This window comes from Cricetulus griseus, assembly GCF_003668045.3.
Source record: "Cricetulus griseus strain 17A/GY chromosome 1 unlocalized genomic scaffold, alternate assembly CriGri-PICRH-1.0 chr1_1, whole genome shotgun sequence".
In the NCBI taxonomy this organism is placed as follows: Eukaryota; Metazoa; Chordata; class Mammalia; order Rodentia; family Cricetidae; genus Cricetulus; species Cricetulus griseus.
This window is the reverse complement of record NW_023276807.1, coordinates 151,666,946-151,694,350: the sequence shown is the minus strand read 5'-3', so window position 1 is coordinate 151,694,350 and position 27,405 is coordinate 151,666,946. Positions and strand designations below refer to the sequence as shown.

General features: G+C 37.0%; 1 protein-coding gene across 1 annotated transcript; it reads left to right on the top strand.

Moving 5' to 3' along the window:
- The first annotated feature begins 311 nt into the window (after window positions 1-311).
- LOC100763999 (transmembrane protease serine 11G) lies at window positions 312-27,256 on the top strand. Its single transcript, XM_027390711.2, has 10 exons — window positions 312-446; window positions 11,400-11,562; window positions 12,866-12,984; window positions 14,474-14,541; window positions 15,165-15,325; window positions 20,505-20,543; window positions 21,209-21,380; window positions 22,293-22,552; window positions 25,298-25,440; window positions 27,095-27,256. The coding sequence occupies exons 1-10, from the start codon at window positions 312-314 to the stop codon at window positions 27,254-27,256; spliced, it is 1,422 nt and encodes a 473-aa protein (XP_027246512.1).
- Window positions 27,257-27,405: the final 149 nt, after the last annotated feature.

Sequence of the window (27,405 nt, the reverse complement as noted above, 5' to 3'; positions counted from 1 at the left end):
ATCCAGCACCCTAATTAAGAAAAAAAGACACACACACACACACACACACACACACACACACACACACACACACACTTTCTGTGGCTCCAACACAGTATCACAGCCTATCTGCAGGCAGCTGGAAGTAATCATCAAATACAATTAATTAGTGACAAGAAAAAATCCTTTCGGTGATGAAAAAAAAAAAAAAAAGACTTAGCAGTTCCATTCAGCTCACTGTGGTTCAACTCTAGCAAGGATCACAGCCTTCTGCTACTCCGAATACACCTATGCTTATGTTGTCAGTGGGTTCCTATGGAACTTTTGGCAGGATGCCAGCATACAGTCAGTTCAGTCCAAGCACATTGGTTGGGCAGCAGTTTGGTGCCATTGGTGTTGCTGGGAGCTCATTGACATCCTTTGGAACAGAAGCATCGAGTAGCAGTATCTTATCCCAGAACAGCTCGGTTGGTTCTGCCTTCACACAGGACACAAGATCTGTAAAACCACAGCTAGCCCAAGGTCGATCAAGCCCTCAGTTAGACCCTTTGAGAACAAGTCCAACCATCTTGTAATTCTTAGGATCTTTTTTGAGGTAAATTTTGGTCTGTGACTCAAGCTGGCCTTGAACTCATGATCCACCTGCTTCTTTAAAAGGATTAAAGGTGTATGCCACCATGACCACTTGGAATTTTTTGTTTATTCATTCTTGTTCTTTTCTCCTTCTCCACCTTTTCCTTCTCAAAGACAAGGCCTCAGTCTGTAGCATAGACAGCTTGTGGAAAATTCCTACCTCAACTTTTCTTGTAGGATTATAAATGTGTGTCTATGAGAATTCTTAGATATTATTATTTTATGCGTGTAATTGTTTTACCCAAATGCATGTATTTTCACCTCATGTATGCAGTGTTCATGGTGCCCAGCAAAGGGTGTCAGAAAACCTGGAAATGGAGTTATATATGCTTGTGAACTGTTAGGTTAGTACTGGGAATCGAACTCTGGTTCTCTGCAAGAGCAAGAAGTTCCCTTCACCTCAGCCATCTCTCTAGCCCCCACTATAAATTCCCTAATGACAGTCTCAGCTCTACTAAATTCTCTTGCCTTTCATCTTTTCTACCATCCATAATGCCTGCATTCAAAAGCAAAACCCATCACCTTTCCTCTGCCTTACAAATGCCTTACAGACTACCTTACAAATAAATGTGAAGGATGTTCCTAGCCAACCAAGCCCAGTGCTTCTGATGTCTGTACTTCCCTTTTGTTCCTTTCCATAATAACTCAGCCAGATCTTTAGTTTCCTTTAATTTCCAATTCTCATTTTCTGTGCTTTTATGGTCTACTAAGTGAAAGAGATAAAGTGATGACCTCTCAGGTCTTTTGACTTCCACATATCAAACCTATAATCATCATTCATTCTCAAGAATCCATTTACAGTTTTTTTAGTTCCCCCAATATACTAGTTTAAATTATATAAAAATGTCAATATATCATCATTTCCCACTTGTATGAAAGTTTTATGAATAAACTTACTAGGTTGTTGTATTCTGTTTGCAAGTAGAATAATATCCCCTCTTAGCTAGCTTACTTAATCATTCCCTGGCTTCTACTTCTTTTGAGTATCCAAAAAGTCACTTTCCAGACAGTGTCCTTACTGTCATGTGGCCCAGATGTGCATCTCTCACAGTGTCTCCTGGCCAATTCCACACTACAGCCTTGGTTGTAAAGGTATATTCACCTAACACAGGTATCCTTAATTATAGCCATGCACTACATTGATAAGTTTTCTGGTTCTTCAAGACCTAATGGATATTGAAAAAATAGTCAATTTATTTCTTATAATAACTTAATCTCAAATTCTATTTTTCTAATTTTCTCTCATGGTCACTGATATGGTAATCCTACATTACAACCATATAAGAAAAATGTAAATAAATAAAGACATGAAATTTAAGTCATCTGAACTATTATTACTGTTGTAACTTGTAAGCAGGAATTTGAAGCCACAGTGACTTTAGTAGAAAAATGAGCATAGTCATATTTACCTTATGAACTTCACATAGATGTTGGGTGACTCAAGTTCCAGAGAATGTTAAATCTCCTAAACTTTCATTCCATCTAATGAGAATTTCTAATTGTTGTCATTGTCATGGTGAACTGTGCTTCACCCTTACACCTCATTCTTTGTTTTCCCAAACCTGTTTGGGAAAGGTGGAGCAATCTGGAATAAAGGACCACTCCCTACCTTTTCCGGGGTCCTGAGACTAAAGCCACTAGCAAGAAACTGAATATATCACATTAATGCGTCAGACACCAGAAAGACGAGTTTTAATAATAAAGAAAGAAATGTACAAATGCTACTTACATTTAGCCGATGCAACACAGTCACCCTCTGGCAGGCATCTGCCACTAAAAGTTAAAAGGGAGCAATGGAAGAGTGGGGAAATTATCTTCCCAGGAAGTCTTTGATTGATAGACACCTCCAAGATAAGCAAACTATGTGCAGAGCTGTTATCAAATGCTTAGATGTTTCAAGCCCGGGTCAACCAGAAACAGCCACTTCTGTAACCAAACCTCCTAATTGCTAACACTGAGTGAGCACTTCCCACCTATTCTGCCTCACAATATAGCTATGTGGTAATCATTTCCTTTCTACAAATAAACAAAGTCAGGCAGCAGACCTGAAACAAGGTCCAAATCACATTCAAATGCCAATGAATACTGTCAGAAACAATCCAGCCTCTTTCTTTAAGGATTCAGGCATTGTGCTGGCCTGCCCCTGTCACCTGGCAGAATGCACTTAGGCAGTACTCTGGTCAGCCCAGGGTTCCATTATTGCATAGTCTGCACACAGGTGCAAATGACCCCTTTAAAAGAAAGGCCCAACCCACTTATGCTCTCTCTTTCTACTCTTTACTGCTCTTCTCCTGGGGCAGACAGGAAATAGCATATGACTATAATACCTTTAAGTATCTTCCCTTTTTAAAATTAAGATTTGTTAATTTTTGTATTTGCATACTTGTGTATATCTCATTTACATAATTTTTACCCTACCTTTACTCATCCAACACTTCCCAAGTACCCCACTCTCTCAAATTCTTTACCTGTTCTTCTATAATCACTGTTACACTGTTACACACACACACACACACACACACACACACACACACACACACACGAGAGAGAGAGAGAGAGACAGAGACAGAGACAGAGAGACAGAGAGAGAGAGAGAGAGAGAGAGAGAGAGAGAGAGAGAGAGCACTGGGGTCATGCTATTCATACAGATATGTTTAAGTCTGGGATTAGAGCTCATCCATGAAGAAAACTAAATCTCTCTCTGTCTCTCTCTCTCTCTCTCTCTCTCTCTCTCTCTCTCTCTCTCTCTCTCTCTCTCTAGCCACTGATTGTCTATAGGTCATTATTTAATGGGTCCTTGTGAATTTTCCCATATCTGTCATGTCATATGGACTGGAATGGTCATTATGCTAGTCTTTTTTAGGCAAGAGATTGAATGTGTGCATCTTCCCTGTTGCATCTAGAGGACACTTTTATAGCTGGTGTCCTGGCCCTTCAGCTCTTATATTGTTTCTTCCTCCTCTTCCTTGTTCTTTGAGCTCAGCGGTAGGGGTTGCTTTGGAGATGTACCTTTTGGAGGTGGGCACTCCACCATCACTTACTCTCTGCAGTTGTGGATCTCTGGATTAGCCTCCATCCACTCCAGAAGATGTTTCTTTGATAAGGGTTGAGAGCTACATTTACATGTGGATATAAGGATAAGCATTTAGAATATAGTTAGAGACTAGGTTGTCTTAGGAAAATGGAAATAGTAGGTTCTTCTCTAGGGTTTATGACCTCTCCAGTCAGGGCTGACTGGTTAGGTTTATAGTACCAAGCAGGAATACCCCCACTATTGAGCAGGTCTTCAGTCCAGTTGCACAAGTATTGATTATTCCTAAGATAAAACTGCCACTATTGCATAATTAATGATAGCTCGACCATACTGGTCATTTTTATGATTGACAGGCCTTCTAGCTATAGGACTGTTGGTTTATTTTCTCATTTTCAGCTTGCACCTTCAGGAACTAGTGTTCAAAGAAGAGGCTTCTATGTCAGTTCAAGTTCCATTCTTCCAAGTCCTGTGTCTGAATTGTGCAGCAATTCAGCAATAGCCCCCCCCCACACACACACATATACACCTTTTTTTGACCACACTTTCATTTTCTTTATTTTTCATTAATACCATATGGACATAAGATTTCTCACAAGCTATAAAATGTGTTAACACTTTATCAAGAATACATGAAAATGTATCATTTTACAAATATATGAAAACTCCTATGAGAACTAAGACAATAACAGGATTTTTAGAGTGATGAAATAAGCCATGGGGTCTTATCTCCAAGTTCTGGGAGGCATCTAAGGCAATGGCAATGGTTGCTACTGCCCCACACATTGAAGCACTGTTCCCCATGCTTGCCAATGTGGTTTTGTTAGATGGTTTCTGGCTCTTGGGAGGAGCATTAGCATCCTGCTTCCTATTTTTATTCAAACATCTTTAGTGTTTCTTCTTGTTCTCTCTTAATGCTCCATGTGTATATTAAATGCATCTCATAATTCTAACATATAGTGCCGTAACTAATACTGGGTTATATACTTGACCTTTGATGGGAGAGCAGATAGTTCTTTTTTATTAATTAAGTTTACATCCTGACCAGAGCCTCCCCTCCCACCTCTCATCCCACTTCCTCTCCCCATCTCTGCTCCTTCCCCCAAATTCACCCCTCTTCCATATTTTCTCAGAAAGTGGCAGGCCTCCCATGGACATCAGCAAAGAATGGTTCACTTCCCCCTGTATTCATACTGGGCAAGGCAGTCCATCATGAGGAATAGGTACCCAAGAGCCAGCCAAAACACAAAGGTCAGCCCTATTCCCATCGCCAGGAGTCTCACAAACAAACCAAGATGCACAACTGTCACAAATATGCAGAGGCCCTAGGTTAGTACCATGCAAGCTTCCTGGATGTTGGATCAGACTCTGCCAGTTCCCATGAGACAGTCAGGGGTTTCTGTGGGTTTTCCTCCAATGTCCCTGACCCTCTGGTTCCTACAATCCCTCCTTCCTCTCCTCATCAAGACTCCCTGTGATTGGTCCAAATGTTTGGTCATGGGTCTTCAAATCTGTCTCCATCAGTCACTGGATGAAGGCTCTCTGGTGCCGATTAGGGTAGTCACCAATCCCATCACAGGGGATGCTCCGTTCAGGCTATGCACCCAGGAGCAGATTTCTCATTCTCACCATACTGGTCTAGAATATGGCTGCTTTGTGAGGTAAGGAATAAATTAGCAATCAGGGTTGTGGTTATAACTTTGCAATGTATATACATGCCAACATCACAATATACAACTGGAATGTATACAAGTTTTGGTAGTATCTTTGGAAATCTGAAGAAGAGGAATACAAAGAAGGAAATAGGCAACTGTAAGCTTCACTCTTGCCCATGAGGCAATAATAACCGAAAGAAAGAGTGTTTTATTGAGACACAATCTCTGTGTATTCCAAGCTGGCCTCAAACAAGCAATTCTCCAGCCTCAGCAACCCTACTGCTTGAATTGTAAGCACCTTAATGTGAGATGGACCATACATGGACCAGATTGTATGGATCATGGGATGTCACTGAGACCATGCAGACATAAGAGAATTTGAGGATGTTTTAATTAGTTACTTAACAAATTTTCTTAAGTATTGATTTCCTTTTTTAGAGTACTTCAGGCAGATTGCAGGAGGGTAAGACAATAAACAAACATTTGCCTTTTCTGTCCCAAACGTCTTTCCCTTACAGTACAACTCCTCTCCAGAAAAATGGGGCAATACTTGCCCATCGAAACCATCAGATCTGCTACCTACTTAGGCCAGGCACTATGCTAGACATTATTGTCATAGCAAAAGGAAAGAGAACTCACTCTTACGTATGAGTTACAAAAATCTTAACATGATGATAAACAGATGTGTTAGGTCCTAGGAATTGCTGCCACCTGACTGCTATTTCCTCAGGACTTGGGGGGTATCCTATGATGACTATTTCTGTTTTCTCATTGTAAAGAATCAAAGATCATCAGCAGAGAATTAGCATGAAGAAGGTTTTGAGAGATTTGAAAAGAAGGTGTCTGCAGTAGTTGGCTATTTTTCACTTTAGGAGAGAGGGAGAGACTAAATTAGTTTAATGTTCAGGAAGCACTGAAGGCCAGTGTATTGTTAGTGGTTCTGAATTTAAAGAGACTTGTCAGGGATATTTAAGTGTCTTTCCAAAAATTGATTTTGAAAACAAAATCACTAGAAAGTTGTATTTAACTTCTTTTTGGGTTTTGCTGGAAGGGTATTCAAAGAAAGGCTTGATTTTATATATAAGGCTATATGCCAGAGTGAGTATAATGAGGGACATGGGATTTATGCTGAGTAGAGTGATGGTAAGGAGAAGATGAGGAGAGACAGTGATGAAACAGCAGAATAAGTGAATTGTAGAATCCAATAGGAATGAAGTTAGGGAGTTTTTGTAATATCCAGAGAAACAAGAGTTGGATAATTAAAAGTTGGATGTTTGGAAAGTTGAAGTTTTTATTAACTAGATGGTAAAGGGCATGAATGTAGGAATAGACCATGAAAGGAGAAATGTAGAGTTGATGGTACAAATATAGAAAACAGATTTAGAACAGTACCAATGTGATAAGTAGCAAAAACCAGTATAAAAAAACTTCCAAGTAGCTGCTGACTGCTAAGAAAGTTTTAAGAGGAACTGAAAGCTGCTGAGTGGTGTATAGGAGACCTTAGGGATTGCAAATGCTGATAACCTGGGGAAAGACAGGTAGAAAAGACATCTTATGTGGAGTTTGTGTCATGCACAAAACATGATGTTGAATGACTGGCAGCAACATAATCGCGTGTGAAGGGAGATACTAATATACACTGAAAGCTCATAGCCAAGAACTCATCAAACCTAAGATCTTTCTTTAGAAAACAATGTAAATTTTATTATGTCTCTTACGCATTTAAAACTATCCGTGTGTTTCTTAGAATTAAGAACTCCTAGCCGGGCATTGGTGGCACATGCCTTTAATCCCAGCACTCGGGAGGCAGAGACAGGTGGATCTCTATGAGTTCGAGGCCAGCCTGGTCTCCAGAGCGAGTGCCAGGATAGGCTCCAAAGCTACAGAGAAAAACCCTGTCTCGAAAAACAAAAAACAAACAAAACAAAACAAAAAACCTCCTTGCTGGGGCCTCCCGAGCCCCCACTACTTCATCCTTTTCTGTGTCTGTGGCAACCTCTAGCCTTTCTTCAATTCAGCTGCATGGCTCCATTTCCTGTAGGAACCCAAAAAGCTTCCTCCTGCCCATCTCATAGAATTTGCTGCTGTTTACTTCTTCTTTTTCATATATTCTTTCCAATTCTTTTAACAATTACTACCTAAAGTGTTAGACATGTTTATGGCATTTTGAACAAAGTATGTTTCAATGAAGCTTTTTTTGTGTGCCCCATGTATCTTTTGAGAACCCCAACCTTGCTCACCACCATTTAGTACCCTCCTCTTGGTATACTTGCTAGTGTTTTAGCCTTTCCTCACATTTACATAATTTTATATGCATACATGGTAGGTATGAATTCCCATATGAGGAAAACTCTGTGGTTTTTGTTATCCTGAGTTTTAGTTACCTCACTTAATATTCTACTTTATAGATCCACTCATTTTATGTTTTTCTCTTGTGCTGTAGTTAAGACTTGGGATGCCATGATGAATTAAAAGATGTGAAAATGTGCATCCTTCTCTTGTTCCAGATTTTACAGGAAATGTTCTCAGTTTATCTCTATTTAGTAGAATGTTTGATATCATGTTCTGCATATACGCTTGAGTATTCTGAGGTATGTTCTATTTCTAATGTCTCTAAGACTTTTGTTAAGGAATATTAAACTTTGTCAAATGCTGCCTTTGTACTTCTTGAAATGAATATATGACTTCTGCCCTTTGTTTTTGTCATGTATTCCATTTATTGGCTCATGTATGTTGAGGCAACTTTGTATCTCTGTGATGACATCCACTTGGCCATGATTTGTGATCTTTTAATGTTTCTGAATTTAGTTTGCAAGTATTTTGCAGAGAATTTTAACATCTGCTTTTTTCAGGGAAATTAGTCTGCATTTCTCTCTCTCTCTCTCTCTCTCTCTCTCTCTCTCTCTCTCTCTCTCTCTCTGTGTGTGTGTGTGTGTGTGTGTGTGTGTGTGTGTGTATGTATCCCTGTATCCCTGTCTCTATCTCTCTCTGTCAGCCTGCCTGACTCCCTGCCTATCTGCCTGTGTATGTGTATGTTTGTATGTGTGCCTGTGTGTATGTGCTTGAGTGTGTGCTTGAGTGTGTTGAGTGTGTCTGTTTGTCTGGTTTTGGTATTAGGTAATACTGGCCTCAGCATGTATATGGTAGTGTTCTTCCCCATTCAGTTATATGAAACAAATTGAAAAGTATTGGCATTAGATCTGTAACAATATACAAAAAATATCTTAAACAGAAATAGAAACATATATACAGTATAACAAAAATAACCTTAAATTTGTGTCAATGCACAAGAGTCAGTACCAATGTAAATTATTTAAAACAAATAGTTGCTTTTTTATTTTGAAAGTAGATTTAATAATCTACCTTTTTATCCTAACATATCTCTCCCCTCCTTTTTTTCCAAATGAGATCCCCGAATTTTATCTCTTTTATTCAGCCTCCATACCCTATAACAACTTGTAACCACCCTCCTTACAACATGACAAATATCCATAACCCTGAGAAAGACCAAAAACCACCCATCTCACCTCCTGGGAAAGTGGATGCTGTGTTCTTACATTGCTTCCTGCTGTCTAGGGGGAGACAGCTTCTCTAGAGGGCACTAAAAAAAAGAAGAAGAAAAAAAAAACCACAAATGAAACAATGGCCAAGTCTTTGTGTAATGGGAACGTGTAGAGCTTATGTGAAGTCACAGCGGAGGCTAGCCACCTTTGAATTGTCATGAGCAGTTTGTAGTCCAAAGCTGATTTTTGGGTGGTGATTTTTGGTTTTGTGGCATTATTATGAACCAGGTGGAACCATTGTTATGGATCCCTGTCATCTTTTTGGAGATCCATGTGGAGGGAAAGGATCTAAAAATGACTCTTAGTGAACAACTGTGACAATGAAAAAAACAAAAACAAAAACAAAAACAAAAATGATGAAGGTGGTTTTTGTTTTTTCCATCCTGCTGATGCTTGGTTTGAGGAACACTTGCCTATTAGACTGTCTAGGAAACAAGATACTTCAGGTACAAATGCAATCATGGAGGGATAAAAATGAGGAGAGTGTTCAAAATACTTTATATCTTTGTGAAAGATTTCTACATTGACATGATAGATGGGTAGCTTTTGTCACTGATGGGTCATGATGACATTAGTACAATAAGGACAAGGTCACTTGTGACTTTCCTTTTGGTTGCACTTCAGGAATGTCTTTAAAGCTCGAAGTTCCTGAATTATAATGAACCTGTTTAGTCATGTCACTGGGATGAACTAACCAAAACAAAATGCTTTGAGGTGGAAGGATTAGGAGAAGGGGAAGCGGGAATCCAAGAAAGAGAGAAGAGAGAATGTCACTCAGTGATGTTTTTTATAATAAAATTTGATATTTTTACTTAGAATACAGGTAATGCTCAATTTCATGTCTCCTTCTTCAAAGGATGAAGGAGTTCATTTTCTGTAAAACTCTGATTTTGAGTTACTAATGATTTATTTCTTTATAACACATTCTCTCATTTAGTAAGTAAGCATTTACCAAGTATCTATGAAGGACAAGCTTCTACCCGTCTAGAACAGCTCTCATAATTAAATTAAAATAAGGTTAATACAAAATCAAAATAAAGAGACATATATTATTTATAGAAAATCAAGGAATAATATTTTGGAGTGAGTTTGTATGGTTAGGAGAATAAAGCCTTTCTCACTTGAGACACATGAAATAGTAACTGAGTCACAGTGATGTCTTGGGGGTAGGACTAGAGGCAATTAACTACTAACTATATCCTTTTGAACACACACACACACACACACACACACACACACACACATTTTTGTGACACAACTGGCTCTTTATAAAAGTGTTTTCTACTGCTAACTCAGAGAAGAAGGCAAGAGAGTAAGTCCATCTCTTTTAAACTTTGAAAACATTTTAAAACCATTATAGTTTCAAAAAAAGAATCACTAAGTTTTCTATAACATCCTTTCAGAGCCGGGAAAATGGCTCAGGTGAAAAAGCAAACAAACAAAACAAAATCCTTTCTCTGTGCAAACATGAGGCTTGGAGTTTAGATCCCTGATACTTTATCAATGGTAGGCACAGTGGCCTGCCAATAATGTCAATGTCAATGTCAATGCCAGGTAGGCATAGTTGCTCACCTAGGCAAAAGGGCTCACCTAGGATTCAACACACGAGAAATGGATATTCTTCTAAGTTCCTTTTTGTATTGCAGAGGTGTGGCTACTCCCTCTAGATCATTGCTGCCCACAGCAGCTATTTATCTAATCTCTTCAGTTTGTTAACTGGTACTGCTTTATGCCTCTCCATGACCAGGCACCAATTCCAGAGAAAATAATTCCTCTTATTCAAGGATAGTTCTTACAGAACAAGAAACTTTCAGAATTTTTTTTCACAGTTTCTCTATGCATTAGACCCTTTCCCCTTCTCCAGGGGACAAAGTTTGTCTCTTTTAGGGTCCTCCTTGTTTACTAGTTTCTCTGGCAGTGTGGATTGTGTAGACTGGTAATTCCTTACTATATGTCTAAAATCATATTGGTGGTTTTTATTTTGCTAATTATTCTTCATCCTTCTTTGTTACTTGGTTGAGTCCATTCTAGTTCCATGTTCCTTGTATCCAGTACAAATTACATGTCCCATACAAAGTAGCTGTGGCTTAAGTATAAATGTGTGAAAAAGACAAACAAACATGCAAACAAAAACAACTCCAGGAGACAAAGTCCCATTTTTGTCCCTCTAAATATCCATCTTTGAAAATCTCATAATCTATTAACTACTGTCATTCACTACATGGGAAGAGTGACCAAGCTGCTATCATGTTCAGAGGTTCATTGTGAACTGAAGCCCACCAACCACATTTGTGATATTAGAGCCCATACCAAATAAAAATGAAGAAAATTCAGAGTATGTCTCAGAATAATGGACTAGAAATTATATATAATAGTAGCCTCTGTATAATATTGACTGTTTAAGTTAAAAAGTGAGTTTGGTTTTTATAGTATTTTTCTAATATTGCATTAAATATATTCAAATGTTACTAAATATGATATAAGCTAGTTATGAACTCCAAAGAGAAATAATTTGAATGTCAAAAATATTTGTATTAGAGTCCTCCTTGTTTTTTATATGCATTTTTTCCTCTCAAAAGGCCAGGTATCCTGGATAGAAGAAAATGTTCCTGGAAACCATGGATGGTTGCTCTTACTACCACATCTGTTTTGTTGGCTTTGTCAATAATCATTGGTCTCCTTGTTTACTTTTTGGTGTATGGTAAGGCCACATTTTATTATATTACTTCAGAAACTTGAAGACTGACTACATATATTTCTTTTTTTCTTTTTTATTGAGGGAGTCATTATAGGTTTATTTTTTCTTGTTTTAATTTTTTAAATTTAAATTCTTTAATTACTACTCATTTACATACCCATCCCCCAATTCCCTTGCCTTCCCATCCTCCCATGTTCCCCACCAACCCCCCCAACTCATCCCCAAACTCCTCTCCAGGGATAGTGAGGCCGTCCACCAGGGACCTTCAAAGTCTGTTATATTGTTTGGGGGAGGGCCTAGGCCCTCCTTGCTGTATTTGGGCTGAAATAATATTCCTCCATATATGTAGTCCATGTAGCCCATTCCCTATGGACTACATATATTTCTAAACCTTAGCATTTTCACAATTACAGAATGAACTTTTTATTTGAATAAATTTGAGCAATAGTAATCCTTAACATAAAAAATTATTTCTATTATTCAAAACCTGATGCTGTTCATGTAATACCATCTTTCGAATAGCACAAGAAGTTCAACTGATATTCTATTTATGGTGTAATGATATATATGCTAACAGCAAAATTTACTGTGCTTTTGCTTTTCTGTGTTTTTGCTTTGCTGTCAACTTATTGTTTTATGTCATTACTTAATTGTTTAAAATTTTATATTGCCACCTACTATGAAATACCACCTATAATAGGGAGTAACTGTGTCAGGAAACAACATACAACCATAGTGGCTATGAAGACATATGATCTTAAAGTGGTTAGGGGGAGACATTGGCTACATCTATTGGATATTTAATTTTCTTAAGTGTACCAATTATATGACTGTCAGCCTGTTCAATGTTGCTATAATAAAATTCTTTATAAAACTGGATATTTGATTAATAAAAGAAGCTTCATATAACTGACAGTGATATGGGCTGGTTTAGATGACGGCAACAAACTCCATCCAAACATGGAAGATAGTATTATGGGAGGAGTGCATGTCAGGACTATTAGTAGTGCCTGAGAAAGAGATCACACAGAAATACAGGACACGAGAGACAAGGAAGAGCATGAATTTCCTAAGAATTAATTGCCTGTGAGGACTAACCCACTCTGTAAAACAAATATTAATCTCTGGGAAATCACAGCAATCAGCTCCTCCTATTCTCACCTGTTGGAGGATCTGTGTTGTTTAGTACTATCATCTGGGGGATTGAACTTCCAGCATAAAATTCGTCGGAGAAAAATTGTGCATACTCTCCTTCATCTGCTCAAAGAGATCATCAGAAATGATCCATTTCTGTTCTGCCTTTCAGAACAGAAGAGTCATTACTACCAGGGCTCCTTCCGGATTCCCAGCATTACATATAGCCCAGATTTGTCCATAGAACAGTCAAGACATCAGACAAGCCTGAAACAAAAACTCATCAATGAGGTAAATCTATGTTTTGCCACCAGCACCATTGCTACCCTGGAAGTATATAGGGTGGAGGGTACTTAGAGAAGACACCTGATGTCAATTTCTGGCTTCACACAATATACATACATACATACATACATACATACATACATACATACATACATAAGATCTACATACACATATGGTCTTTTAAACATGTGTATACTTATACACACCACACACGCAAGCAAAAAACAATGTAGAGAATATTTTTAGTTTATAAATGATAGATACAGTGTGAGTCAGATTGGTCTCTGGTATGAATTTTATTGACTAAATCACAGTATTAGTTGCATTTTCATAAAGTAAATATGAAAATCAGTAATTAAATCAAATTTTGTATATTTCCTGTATAATATATAAATGATAATAGTTGGTATGTATACAGGGATGCACATATACCCAAAGCATACCAGGTTCTTTAGATAAAAACTTTAAGTGATATCAATGCTCTTTATAGTAGATTCTCTAAATAATTTTATAAGCATATGTATATATATATGTACATATACATTAGTTTATCTTATAAATTATACATGTATAAATAAAACTGTTTCCATAAAATTCTTCTAAATAAGTTAAAAAGAAGAATGTGGCCATTGTTTTACTAACAGCTATTGATCTCCTGACATGCATCTCCCCAGTCTGTCGAACATAACATCACGTGCCACTTCATTGAAGAGGACATCAAAAATTAAATGAGATGAGTAAATAGCACTACTCTTACACAGCTCATTTCACTATTTGGCAGCACTACTGAAATTTGTGCAACTACCTGCTCAGATTCAGTTTCGTCAAGGTTACCTTGACCAAGCCAGCTTGATGAGTCATAATAATAAATGGGCTTGAAAGAATTGTCATCCTGTTGTCATTGCTCCCGCTTTGTTGAGAAATAAGCTGATCTAAGATCTTTTACCACCAACAAAGTATTCCATATAATAAAGCCAAAATGACACATTGTGGCTTTCATAGACATTTTTTATTCTATGGAAATATTTTATACATAAGTAATCAAGTTTGGAGAAGTGCCTACCTGTGCATGCATCACCCTTCCAACTACATTCTCTGAAGGATTAAAACTTCATTTAAAACTGTTTTACCAAAACTTAAAAACTGACCTGTCCATCATACTCAGAGACTAACATAACTGAGTTTCAGGATATTGGATGTCAAGTGAATGATGAGTCCATGCATGGCAACCCTACACAGTCTCTAGGCTCTAACTCCTGCTTTGAAATGTCTACCTTAATTCAACTCTGTGCTGATCACCTTCAAACACATGGAAAGTTTTTCAAATTATAGGAATGATTATATGACAACAGGATTATGCTCAAATGAACTTCTTTGAGATAACTATAAACAAGCATTAAGGTAAATGGCATTTTGTATCATAATGGGTTTTAAATAAACATTTTGAAAGGTATACAACTAATCCTTAACAAAGTTCTCTTATTTTCTTTTTTAGATAGATATGATATTTCAAAGATCCAGTTTAAAGTATCATTATGTCAAATCTCATGTTGTCAACTTCAGGTAACCACAGTTAATTCATTCACATGAGGAAAAGGCAAGTTGTACTGTTTAGTTATTATTAACCCATTTCAGCTGCAGACAGGAGGTAAAGACTTTAAATATAACAAAGAAAAGTTAGCACAGTCTTCTCACATTGCAATTGTTCCTACACAGAGTATAGTAAGAGGATATCTTGAGCAATCATGAAATATTGTCTATTCTTTATCCTTTTAAAGACAAAGGCATTTCAATTGAAGATTCCTTCAATCCTAGTTACTTCTGTTGATTTCATTTGTTTTATAGTAAATATCTGCTAGTATTTAAAACACAGGAATGTATATTATATATACATATATATGTATTTATACATGATATAAGTACAAAGTATATTTATATGTGATATAAATAGAAAGTTGGGTTTATAATTTTCCATTTTCCACTATGATTATTATCAAGTTTTATGAGCAGAGGGTAATCCGAAGCTTAATATCTGTGTGATGTATGAAGGAGATAATCATGACAATAAGTTGTATGAAATATTTGTTTTATTTTCTTAAAGATAGAAGCAATATTGAAGTACTAATACTATAGTATTAAGAATAATTACTAGGCCATTACCTCACTTTGATACCTTTCTTTTTCAGGCCAAGTAATGATGGTTTGAAAGCAGACATACTGATTAAATTTCAGTTTCCCCATAACAATGTGGGAACTCTGAAAAAACAAGCTGATAGCATTTTGTACAAGAAGTTGCAATCCACCCAGAGCTCCTTGAAGAGAGACATTTCATTACCTCATCTTAGAGGCAAGAAAGACTACTTTTTTTCTTTTCACAATAGTTAACACTTTTAACTATCTTCTGTCTACAGAGAAAGCTCCTTTACTTCATTTTAAAACAAAACCATTTGTACTCTAGGTCTCTAAGTCCCTAATGAACAACTTCTCACTCATTTGGCACCAAAGATTATCTTTCCTTGGTTGGAATGAAAATAGCTATAAGAACTGTATAATTACCCAAATACAAAAATATTTTTCTCTTATTAAAACAAACCTAAGTGACATCTTTTAAATTAAGTAACAATGTGCGTGGCATTTCAAAACAAGCTGCCCTTCACTATTGATACACTAATCTCTAAATCTCTTTTTTGACAGTGTTTCCCTATCTGAATCTGGAATATGACAGTGTTATGAACACACAAAAAATAATATAAGGGGCACAAACATGGGTGAGCTCAAATAGAGCTCACTTTAGATTAACAAGAATTTTCTGCAGCACACAGGATAGGCTTGGCCTGAGACATAGAGTGAGCTGAAGAAAAATGTCAACCCCAGCTAGGATGTATCTCAGCCATAAAATAAAATAAAACTACCTCACTTTCAACACAGACATAAAGTCATAGCTGATAAATATTTGGTATATGAGATTTTTAAAAGGTCTTTATAATTCTCAGCTGTTAACCTTTAAATCAATTTAGAAATTGTCATATAATATCAGAATTGTTTAAGATACAAAATGAGATTGGAAAGGTAACAGCAAATTACAAGTTACCAGTATATCTTCTCTCATCACTTTTTCCCCAAAATATTTGTGATAATTTATGACATATCAAAACGAAAGTTTTAATACAGCATTTGCCAAAGCCATAAAGAGAAAACATAGCTTCAAATGAAAATGGGATCCTAGCAGACAGAGTGGACTCTGAATGCAAGAATTGAACTTCACAGGGCAGAATTAAGACTCACTGAATGAGAACTTTAGTTTGAGGGCTCACAGTATATATGAGATATAATTTTAATTTTAGAAATCTCTGTTTATGTGCATGTGTGCTCAGGTGTTTGTATGTGTGCTTGAAGGGCGGGGTTGTGGAAGAGAAGGGTACATATACCTGTGCTTCTATGCTGGCTGTAGAGTACAGACATAAATCATAACTCTTCCTCACTCAATTACACTTTACCTTGTTTTTTGAGTTGGGTTCTCTCACTGAATCTGGAGCTCACTGACAGGTAGACCAGTTGGCCAGCAAGCCCAGTCTCTGCTTCCCCAACTCTGGAGTTGGGTTACAAGAGCAGTCCATCCTGCCTGGACTTTCACATAGGTGCTGGGAATCCAACTTCCAGTACGCATGCTCATGTAGTAAATACTTTTCCAACTGAGCTATCTCTCAGATTGCTACTTTTAGAAATTTAGAAGTTTATTTTGAACCCCTAAGAAGAAAAATATTGGAAACTCAACTTCCTCATTTCTATAGTAATCCTACCCACACCCTATATTAATCCCACCACACCCACCTCCCTATATTAATAACACTCACATCCACTTCCCTATATTTTATGGGTATTGATGTCCTTCACAAGACTGTGTCTAGACCTCAGTAATTTTTTATCCATATAGACATTAGCTAATCTCTCACCTATTGTAACTTCAGCTGTGTGACTAAGCAAGTCATTTCATAGACATTTCTCATTCTTTTCAAAGAAGTGGTAATAATCCTTCCTGATATATTTCTGTGCTCCATAAATTTGTTCAGGAATTACTTTGGATTTTGTCTTCCTTGCTTCATTTTCTTTTACAACAGACTATGCTTCCTTGGGTACAGGAAATGTTTGCTCTGCTCAGTAGTGCACAGCAACACTGAATTCAGCACTTGGAGGGAACCGGGGTCTCTGGCAAATGTTTGCCCTTTAACGCTGTTAGCTAATTCAGTCCTTTGAAAGTGGGAAATATAGAAAAGGGGTCTTTGAAAAGTCAACTTTAGATTCATTTTTCCCTTTAATATATATTTTCTTTGTGATTACATCATAATGACTTTCGTAACTGTATACTATTTGGAGCTTTTTCATTATTTGAACTTATATATCTCTGTCTTTAATAAATGTGCAGAATTTTCAACCATTGCTTTTCAAACTCTCTTTTTAGACACATACTTACTTTCCTCAATTCTAGATAACTATAAGTATCTGTGTTCTGTAAAATATCCCATAGACAGCATAGGCTGCTCATTCGGGGTGTTTTACTCTGCTCTTTAAGATGAAAAATTCTGCTATTGTCCTCAAGTTCACTGATGCTGTTCCATCATCCATCTGTACTAAGGATATCATCAAGCCAGTTGGTCTGTTCTTATTGCTATTATTGGTCTTATATCTTGGCTATTTTTGCTTATTCCTATCATTTTCAATGATTTTTTAAATTATTTCTACTGCTTTGTTAATATTTCCTATTTTTCACTTATTATAAGAGAATTTATCCTTGATTGTAGCAGCCAGCTCTTCAAAATATAGTTCTATTATTTCTAGCATTATAGATCTTTCAAAATTTGCATTGGTTGGTTGTGTTCTGATTCAAATTGCAAATTTCCTATTTTCTTTTGTTCTGTTTCCTGTGAGAGTTTGTATATTCTCAACACTCTATGCTAGGAGAATTTTGATCCCAAATAAATATTTTTCCCATTTAGCACATACTCAATTTGCCTACCCTGGTACTCCAGATTCTTATCTACTTTTGTTATTTCAATGGCAGTTCAGTTTTGCAGATTTTGCAGCACTCTTCTGTTTTGCTGCCTGCTATTCATAGCTTCAGAATGTACTTCCCTGGAATGTTCTGTATTGTCACATATCTGCCAGTGGATCTGGATCTCCTTATGCCAGTGAGTAGAGACAGGTATCTGTAGATGTCTCCATGGATGATTTAGTTTGTCCATCAGTGCTTTGGTTACAACATAGGAATGGGGATAGTCAAGGGATTTTTGCTGTCTCAAGAATTGGACTTCCATGCTTGAATTTTCAGTAGAGGTCTGGATAGATCTCTATTTTCCTTCCCCTCTCCTAGTACTTTGTATAGAGAGAACAGACATTTCCTGAGATTGTTTTCTCTGAAGTTGTTGATGGCCATATATTGGCAAACCTTTCTGGCCCCTAGTTCAAGTCCTAAGTAAAATGAAAAGAACAATCATAAAGCCCAGCATTTATCCTTCCTCAAATTCTGAAGTCTTTCACCATTATCTTCTTTATAACTTCTAGAGTTCTTTTATTGTAATAAATAATTGTGATATCAAGCCACTTATATAAAATGTCACAGTATCACCATACAGTGTAGGCAGGTCTCCTCATGCACTTTGTGTGTGTGTGTGTGTGTGCGTGCGTGCCTGTGTGCGCACACTTTATTGTACCTGAACTCAAACCAAAGACCTTGGGAATGCTAGGTGAAATGCTTACCAACTCTCCTAGTCCCCCCTCCATATATATAAATAAACTTGCAATACCTAATAGAGCATAAATTACACATAAGTATTTGGTATACTATATTGTTTATGGAATATGGTGGGAAAATACATGTCAGATTCAGCATTTTTCAAATATTTCTGACTGGGAGTTAGTTGAATCCACTGATACAGAATCCACAAATACAGTATGGGATGCAAGCACATTTATAGAAGAAATGTGGAAAGTAAGTATGCTAAATCTTGATCCAGACCTGGTTTTGCAACACTTTTATCAGGCAAGAAGAACACATCTACTGGATCATGCCTCTGTATGAGATTCAACTCCATCATAGAAGTAGATCATTTTTTCCTAAATACAGTTCAGTTTAAGATAAAGTCATAAATAAGCTATGAATTAGCCATAGCCCACTCCCCATGATTTATGGCCTAATAGAATGTAGGACTAAAGTACAGTTGCCTTTCAGGTATAGGACTAACTGACCTTGATATTGTTGCTTCAACACATCTTAAATTGTGCTTCTGTAGACTTGTATCATAGTAACACTACAAAGATATAATAAGCAAATAGGTGTTGGTTACAGTACATATCTTATAGAACTCAGTAGAATATTGGTCATAATTGCTATTCATCTAGTCTATGTATTGAAAGTTATTTCATCCAGGAACCTAAATCTGTGTACATGTAGAACCAATATTCTAACTAAAAGGAGAAAGATGGTGAATAAACTGGGCAGCAACAAATAATATGGAATTCCGTGAGAGAGCAGAGCACAGCATGGGTCTTCAGCTTTCTTTGTCATAGAAAGCACTATGAAAGAAGAAAGAAACCTTTTAAGTTGAGGTCTGAAAGACAGGAAACCCTGCAGGCAAAGCATTCTGACAAAGTACATCTAGCTGGTCGAAGATTGCCAACAGAAGCAACATCCCAACAGTCAAGACCTTGGAGGCCAAGGTAGTAGGGAAGAGGAATGTTCAGTGTTACAGTGAGGACATAGTAGGGTCCAGGGCACCTAGGGCCTGTGAGGAAGTCTACTTTTATTGTAAAGTTTTGGGAAGACAAAAGAGGGCTTTTATCATTGACAGAACCTAATCCTTTGGATTTTCTAGAATTAACTTCCTAACAGTGATTCCAAATCAGTGTTCTTGAGTCTGACCTAAAGACCCAACACTGAAATGCTAACCAGTTTTTATCTGAATATACTTGACTCTGAATCTCACTACGCATGCTGGCATAAAAAAAAAAAAAAAACAGTAGAAGTGATTTGGGAAGACAGCCACATATTGTACCATTTTCTATCTTGGTTTATGAATAAAAATGATAATATACTGGATGTTGGTAGAGTTTGATACAATAGGAAAAAATATCTATGGTCCAAACCTAGATGCCAGACTTTGAAAATGGTTTGAATGGCTATCCTACATGCCACCATGCAAGTGAGGCCAGAAAGACTTCTACACTTGCTGTAGGGAATTTGTAAAAATGGCCCTGCACACCTTTTATTTAACATCTGCCTCATGACATTTATCCTTCAGACAAATAATGCTTGTCTATGCCAATGACTTTGTAGTCATGCCAGGATCTTCCTGGAATCTATGTGCAATCAGAGTCTGATATTCCAGCATCCTTTTTCATAGTTTATTCTAGTTCTTTTCCTCATTTGTACAGTTTTCCCCAATCTGAGGATTTCATGCCAAGTAGACATTGTATTTTATATTATAGCAGGTATGTCACTGAGGAATGACCTTGATTTAATTTTTTTCCAGAAATTAATGCTGCACAAGCAGAGAATATTCTAAACAGTGGTGAGTCCAAGAATATCATTGATAAGTTATTCAGTCAAAGAATCAAACTCACAACACTTTGGCCTTTCTCTATCTTCATGTATCCCTTTTCTCAAATACCTACAGTATTCTAGATCCATATGTGGCTTGCCTTTAATCAATGAGAAAATTGCTAATAGAATAGATTTATTAATTCTATTGCAATATTTTCTCTTTCCTTGAATTTTTCCAATTTATTTTTATTTGGCTTACTTTGTTAAAATATAAAATTTTCAATAGATTTAAATGAAACCCACTAGCTATAACATGTAAAATGATATTTATTTAATTATTTTTGAAATATTATGGATAAAAATTATCTGTAATGATTGTCAAATATCACTGGAGTAACTTGTTATACACAACAGGACTCAGGAAATATGAAAAACTAATATCAAAGGAAAATTGCTTCAAATACACTAAAGAAGATGATTGCTAACTTTTAATTACTAACAATTTAATTACAAAATATGCATACTCAATCAACTTGAATATCTATCATCCTCCTAACATTTACTGTTGATTTCAATGAAGATTTTAAAGGCAAGAAATATCCTGAAATGTTTTTATGCTTACCTATATTCTGAAGATATCCAGACACATTTATAACTCTACAAATAACCATGTTATTTCCTTCTGGCTGGCAGATTGTGGCTTGGGGATGGAGTACCCACCCACAGCAAGAATTGCTGATGGCAAACCTGCAGAAAAAGCTTCCTGGCCATGGCAAAGCAGCCTTCAAGTGGACGGAATCCACCTCTGTGGTGCATCCCTGATTGGCTCCCAGTGGCTTCTGACCTCTGCTCACTGCTTTGATACGTGAGTCCTCAGGTTGCGCCCTTGAGGTTCCCAGTACCACCGCTTCTCACATTCATATCCCATCATTCTTACCTCCTCTTCATTCTTTCCATGAATGTCTTAGCCCTTTCTTGACAGGAGTAGAAAAGAATATCAATAAGGCAAAGAATAGATTGCTTTCAATTCCTACTGAATATATATTTTTGTAGTAATCCCAGTTTTACCCAGAAACAAATTAACAGTGAAAAACCAAATATACTCACCAGTTTTCCTCAATTATATTGCAGTTTTTGTTTAATGCCATTAATTATATCCCAATCTGAAATTCACAACTGATATTCTATATGAATATCATTGGCTATATGTTTTTATTCTCTGCATGACTGTTAAAGATTTGACATTTGGCACTATTGGAGGAAAAAAAAGGAGATATGATAACCTTACTGTAAGTCAAATAAAATGGAGAAATATTCTGGGTAAAATGCCCAATGGAAGAGAATCATTAGAAAAACATATAGAATATGGCTTCAGATTTATCTTTTCTGTGTCTCTGTGTATTTTGTCTCTTTTTTGTCTATGTCTTTTCTGTATACCTGTGAATAAAAATATATAACTATTCTTGGTTTTGGATATGTATGAGTATTTACAGAAATATATGTAGATAATTATAACTAACATTTTTATTTTCTTCAAATAATATATTTTTATAATAAAATGCATACTCATCCTAAAAGAGAGTAACTAAACCTACTTTGTAATGGAATGTTTCTTATCACCTAGAAAGCATAAAACAAGATATTGGGAAAGTCCAAATCAACAATGACCTTAAAGAATTTGCCCTTTTGCCCTTGTTTATGTCCTATTGCCCATCCAGAATCCTGGGCAACTCTAGACGAGAAAGGAACCCACTGTGATCCTTTAATTTGCTTTCAGTTACAAAAACCCCAAACTGTGGACAGTCAGTTTTGGAACAACCCTAAGCCATCCACTGATGACAAGAAAGATCGCGTCCATTATCATTCATGAGAACTATGCATCCCACAAGCACGATGATGATATTGCTGTGGTCAAGCTCTCCAGCCCCATCCTGTTTTCTGAAAACCTGCGCAGAGTCTGTCTCCCTGATGCTACCTTTCAAGTCTTGCCGAAGAGTAAAGTGTTTGTCACTGGATGGGGAGCCTTGAAAGCAAATGGTGAGTATCTCAGGAAAAACAAGGATGTCAACAATGCAAAACTAAGCTGCTTTTGCATGGAAATGTTCAAACACATACAAAAGTACAAAGGATAAATCAAGATATTCCCATGAAAATCACATAAAATATGAAAATTTCCCATTGTTCAGCTCAGCTGTTTCTGTGGGTTTCACCAGCCTGGTCTGGAATCCTTTGCTCATCACTCGTCCTTCTCTGCAACTGGATTCCAGTTCAGTTCAGTGATTAGTTATGTGTGTCTGCTTCTACTTCCACCAGCTGCTGGATGAAGGCTATAGGATGGCATATAAATTAGTCATCAATCTCATTATCAGGGGAGTGCATTTAAGGTAGTCTCTCCTCTGTTGCTTAGATTGTTAGCTGGTGTCATCTTTGTAGATCTCCAGACATTTCCCTAGTGCCTGATTTCTCTGTAAACCTAAAATGTCTCCCTCTGTTATGGTATCTCCTTTCTTGTTTTCTTCTATTCTTCCCCCGACTCAACCTTTCTACTCCCTCGTGTCCTCCTCACCCCTCCTCTTCTCCCCTTCTCATTCACCTAGCTCTCTCTCTCTCTCCTCCCAATTTGCTCAGGAGATCTTATCTGTTTCCCCTTTTCCAGGGGACCATGTATGTCTCTCTTAGGGTCCTCGTTGTTTACTAGCTTCTCTGGCAATGTGGATTGTAGGCTGTTAATCCTTTTTTATGTCTAAAATCCACATATGAGTGAGTACATAGCATGTTTGTCTTTTTGTGACTAGGTTACCTTGCTCAGAATGGTTTCTTCTAGTTCCATCCATTTGCCTGCAAATTTCAAGATTCCATTGTTTTTTTTTCTGCTGAGTAGTACTCCATTGTGTAAAGGATACCAGCGTGGTACTGATCCAGACACCAGAAACGTGGGTTTTAGTGAAGAAACTACGGAAATCTATGGGACCTCCTGTAGTAGTTCAGTACTTATCCCTAGCATAGGTTTTCCATATAGAGGAATAGTCCCTGAGCCTAGACACACGGGGGTGGGCCTAGGCCCTAGCCCAAAGGATATGATAGACTCTGATGACCCCCTATGGAAGGTCTCACCCTCCCTAGGGAACAGAAAGGATATGTGATAGGTAGGGTTTTAGTTGGGGGAGTTGGTAGGGGAAGAGGAGAGGGAGAGGGAACTGGGATTGACATGTAAAACAATTTTGTTGCTAATTCAAATTTTAAAAATCTGCAAAAAAAACAGAGAAAATATGAAAATTTTGGCAATAAACAGTATTCATATATTTAATATAGTGGTTAATGTAGTAATGTACAGATAGTTGTTTTATAGACTATTTTCATACTATTAGAACTTTCTCTTCAGAGCTTATCAGAGCATATTCTTTCACATATCCTTCTTTCAGCCCCCATCTTTCATATGTAGGGAGTCAGTTAGTCATGATGAGATCCTGGAGGGTCAAACTGCTAAAATGAAAAGGCCTCGGCCAAGGAATCCAAATAGCTGTGCCTGCCTAACATTAAATACTAAATGGGAGCCTCTGAGCTGTGTATCTCTGAAGTTGGTACAATATCAAGTTGAGACATATGACGTTTTGCTTCACTAAATAATGCCCAATAAACAGCAAGTACAGACTTTAAGATGTAGACATGAGTCATGGCTTTCTCCTCTTCCTCTTATTTTTCCTTCTCCTCTTTTTTTTTCTGAAAATGGATTCTTGGCTCATTCAATAAATCCTGACCATAGTTTTCCCTCCCTCCATTCCTCATAGCTCTATCCCCAACTCCCTTCCCCCCAGATCCACTATTTCTCTGTTTGTCTTCAGAAAACAGCAGGCCTCTAAGAGACAACAACCAAACAGGTGAACAAGGCAACCAGATAGGAGGGAAAGAGTCCCAAGAGCAAGCAAAAGAATGAATCCTAAGAGCAAGCAAAAGAGAGACACACCTGCTCCCATTTTTACAATTCCCACAAAACACCGAGCTAACAGCCATAGCATACATGCAAAGACCTGAAGTCCCTGAGTTCTTGAATATGCCAATTCTTTTAATAAAAAGAAATAGAATTTCATATGAGTGGCATTTTTAATGGAAGTCATTAAATGGAGACATGAAAACATAATGGCTTAAAATGGTATTGCATTCAAGTAAATGGCACTTTTGTATTACAATCAATGCAAATGAACCAATGTGGTTAGTGAAGAAAATATAATGGGTGTGCCATATTCCTCTTCGTACTGATACTTGTTTTGAACAGCAAGTCACACCAATTTCATTGTACACATCATCCTTCTCATGAAGCAATTAGATCCCATAGAATAAAATGTTATTCTTGGTAATTCTATTCTTTCTAAATGACTTATAACATGTAAATATCTATGTCCAATGTGAAGTGATGCTGTGGGAGTTTGCGTAGATTCCATGTGGTGAAAAAATACCTTGTGTTTAAGCTGCCATTGTTTATGTGATCATTCAATTGGAGTAATCATGGCATGACTGTTAAACAGGTGAACTTCAATTTTCTCAACTACAAATCTAGAGTACTCATATTTATCCTTAATAGTTTTTGCAAGGACTAGGTAAATGATAGCAGTTAATGTGCCAAATATGGTATCTTCACATAGAAGTCACCCCAAAGTGTAACTGATCCTGAACACTGTCATCCAGTTCCAAATTCTGCAACCTTAAGACTGATGTTTAAGCACAGATCTGTCATACTAACGAAGCTCCCAACAATTCCTCATCTATTTATTGTTTCATATTTAGGTCCTTTCCCCAATTCTCTGCAAGAAGTTGAAATAGAGATCATAAGCAATGATGTATGTAACCAAGTAAATGTATATGGTGGTGCTGTATCATCAGCAATGATATGTGCTGGATTCTTGACAGGGAAACTAGATGCCTGTGAGGTAAGTATACTCTAATCCACAAAAAAGACTCTGGTCAATAAGAATGAAATTATTCATCACAGAGTAATGTCATTTAACACAGTTCTGTGAAATTAGCTTGTGGAGGAAGGAGGAGATGTGAAGAAGGACTGAAGAACAACTAGACATATAGCTCCTCATGAAACACCATATTGAACAGAGCTATCTAAACAAGGTTTCTCGCTGCAGATCGGAACTTTTATTAGAGATCAGTAATTCAAATAGTAGGAAACAAGCATGAAGCCAAAGAATCAAGGCTCAGTCAACTAAAACTTTGAATATTGTGTTCCCATTAAGTTAAGCCACAGTAAGACAAAATCTGCTGACATTTGTACTTAAATAACTTATGCCCAAATAGAATTACACTACTGGGAAAAATAATTGCCTGCACTCATTTCTATAAATGTAGCACATCACAGATCATTTTTCAGATAACACAAATTGCATTTTCTCCATACTTACAACACATTAATTTTAAGCACTAAGCATTTAAGCACATTATCAGTTCCAAATATGGTATTTGAAGAACTAAAAATAACAAGTTAAAGATGTGACCTATAGCATTTGTGACTGTGCACAAGAACTTAATGATTCCTTGAAGAATTAATATTGGCTCTGATAACTTCACATGTCTGACACTTGTTGTATGCCTGTATATATGCTGACCTGACATTGGCTGTCATACAATGGTAATAAATATGCATTCATTTATTTATTCAACTTTTTGTAAATCACGAGTTACTATGAACATTGCTGAAGGAAACTAAAATTTTAAAAAATGTAATGAATTTACAATTTCATTAGGGCACATGTTGCTAAAACAAAGGAAGACAGTCAGGGTTTATCTACATATTCTAGAATACAAGCTATCTTTCCCATTGCCCCAAGAAGGAGAAGCAAGATGTGTATCCAACATACAATCCAATCACATGACTTAGAGAATAAACATGATCTTCACAGGTGCTGGCAGTCCCATGTCATTGGCTCATACTCCCTTACTTCCTTTTACCATTAATACAGTAAGAACACAAGGATCTAGATTACAATGGAGGCCTGAGTAAAAGGAGCTGAGGATTGCCTTCAGTAGACCGGGGTGTTCATACTGTGCACCAGACACAGGGAGAGACTAAGAGAAGGAAGAATGTGGAAAGGAAGGAGCATCAAAGTTGCTTCAGGAGCCCCTGCCTCCTCCAGACTCTACAATTTCCCTCGTTCTAAGAAGTTGTAATAAACTATCACATGGCATTTCTTTTATATTTTCAGAAAGGATAAAGTCATTATTTAAAGATAAAATTTAAATCTTTTGTTGAAACTTTAGGTAAAAGATAACTGAGAAATCTTCATGATTAATGTCTCTAAAGGTGTGTACTGGGTGCTCACCTTAGCCTTTCAGTAATAAATACGGCACATTTGACAGAAAACTCCAGAACACCCTTCAACTGATTAGTATGAGTGGAGCAAGTGAAAATCTAATTTAAAACAAGGCATTACTTCTAGATAATGGAGTTAAACAAGCTTCATGGAGGAGTTAACATGTTAGTTCCAGGTATGGATTTATTAGATAGACAGGAGTCAATTAGCTCTCATTTTTGACCTTTTTTTCTCACATTGATTACATGCTTTTCCTCTTTTCTAGGGTGATTCTGGAGGGCCCCTGGTTATTTCACATGATAGAAATATCTGGTATCTTCTTGGAATTGTTAGCTGGGGAATCGACTGTGGAAAAGAAAACAAGCCCGGAATTTACACCAGAGTGACTCATTATCGGAACTGGATTAAATCTAAAACTAACATCTAATGCAATAGCCACCCCTTATACAAACTGGAGTGTCACACATGGCCTCTAGCAAATTGTATCCATTGTTCACTGCCATGAACATGGCCATCTAGTTCAAGATGCAAATTATCATGGTATAGTGACCTTCTTAAAGTAGAAGGGGACAGACT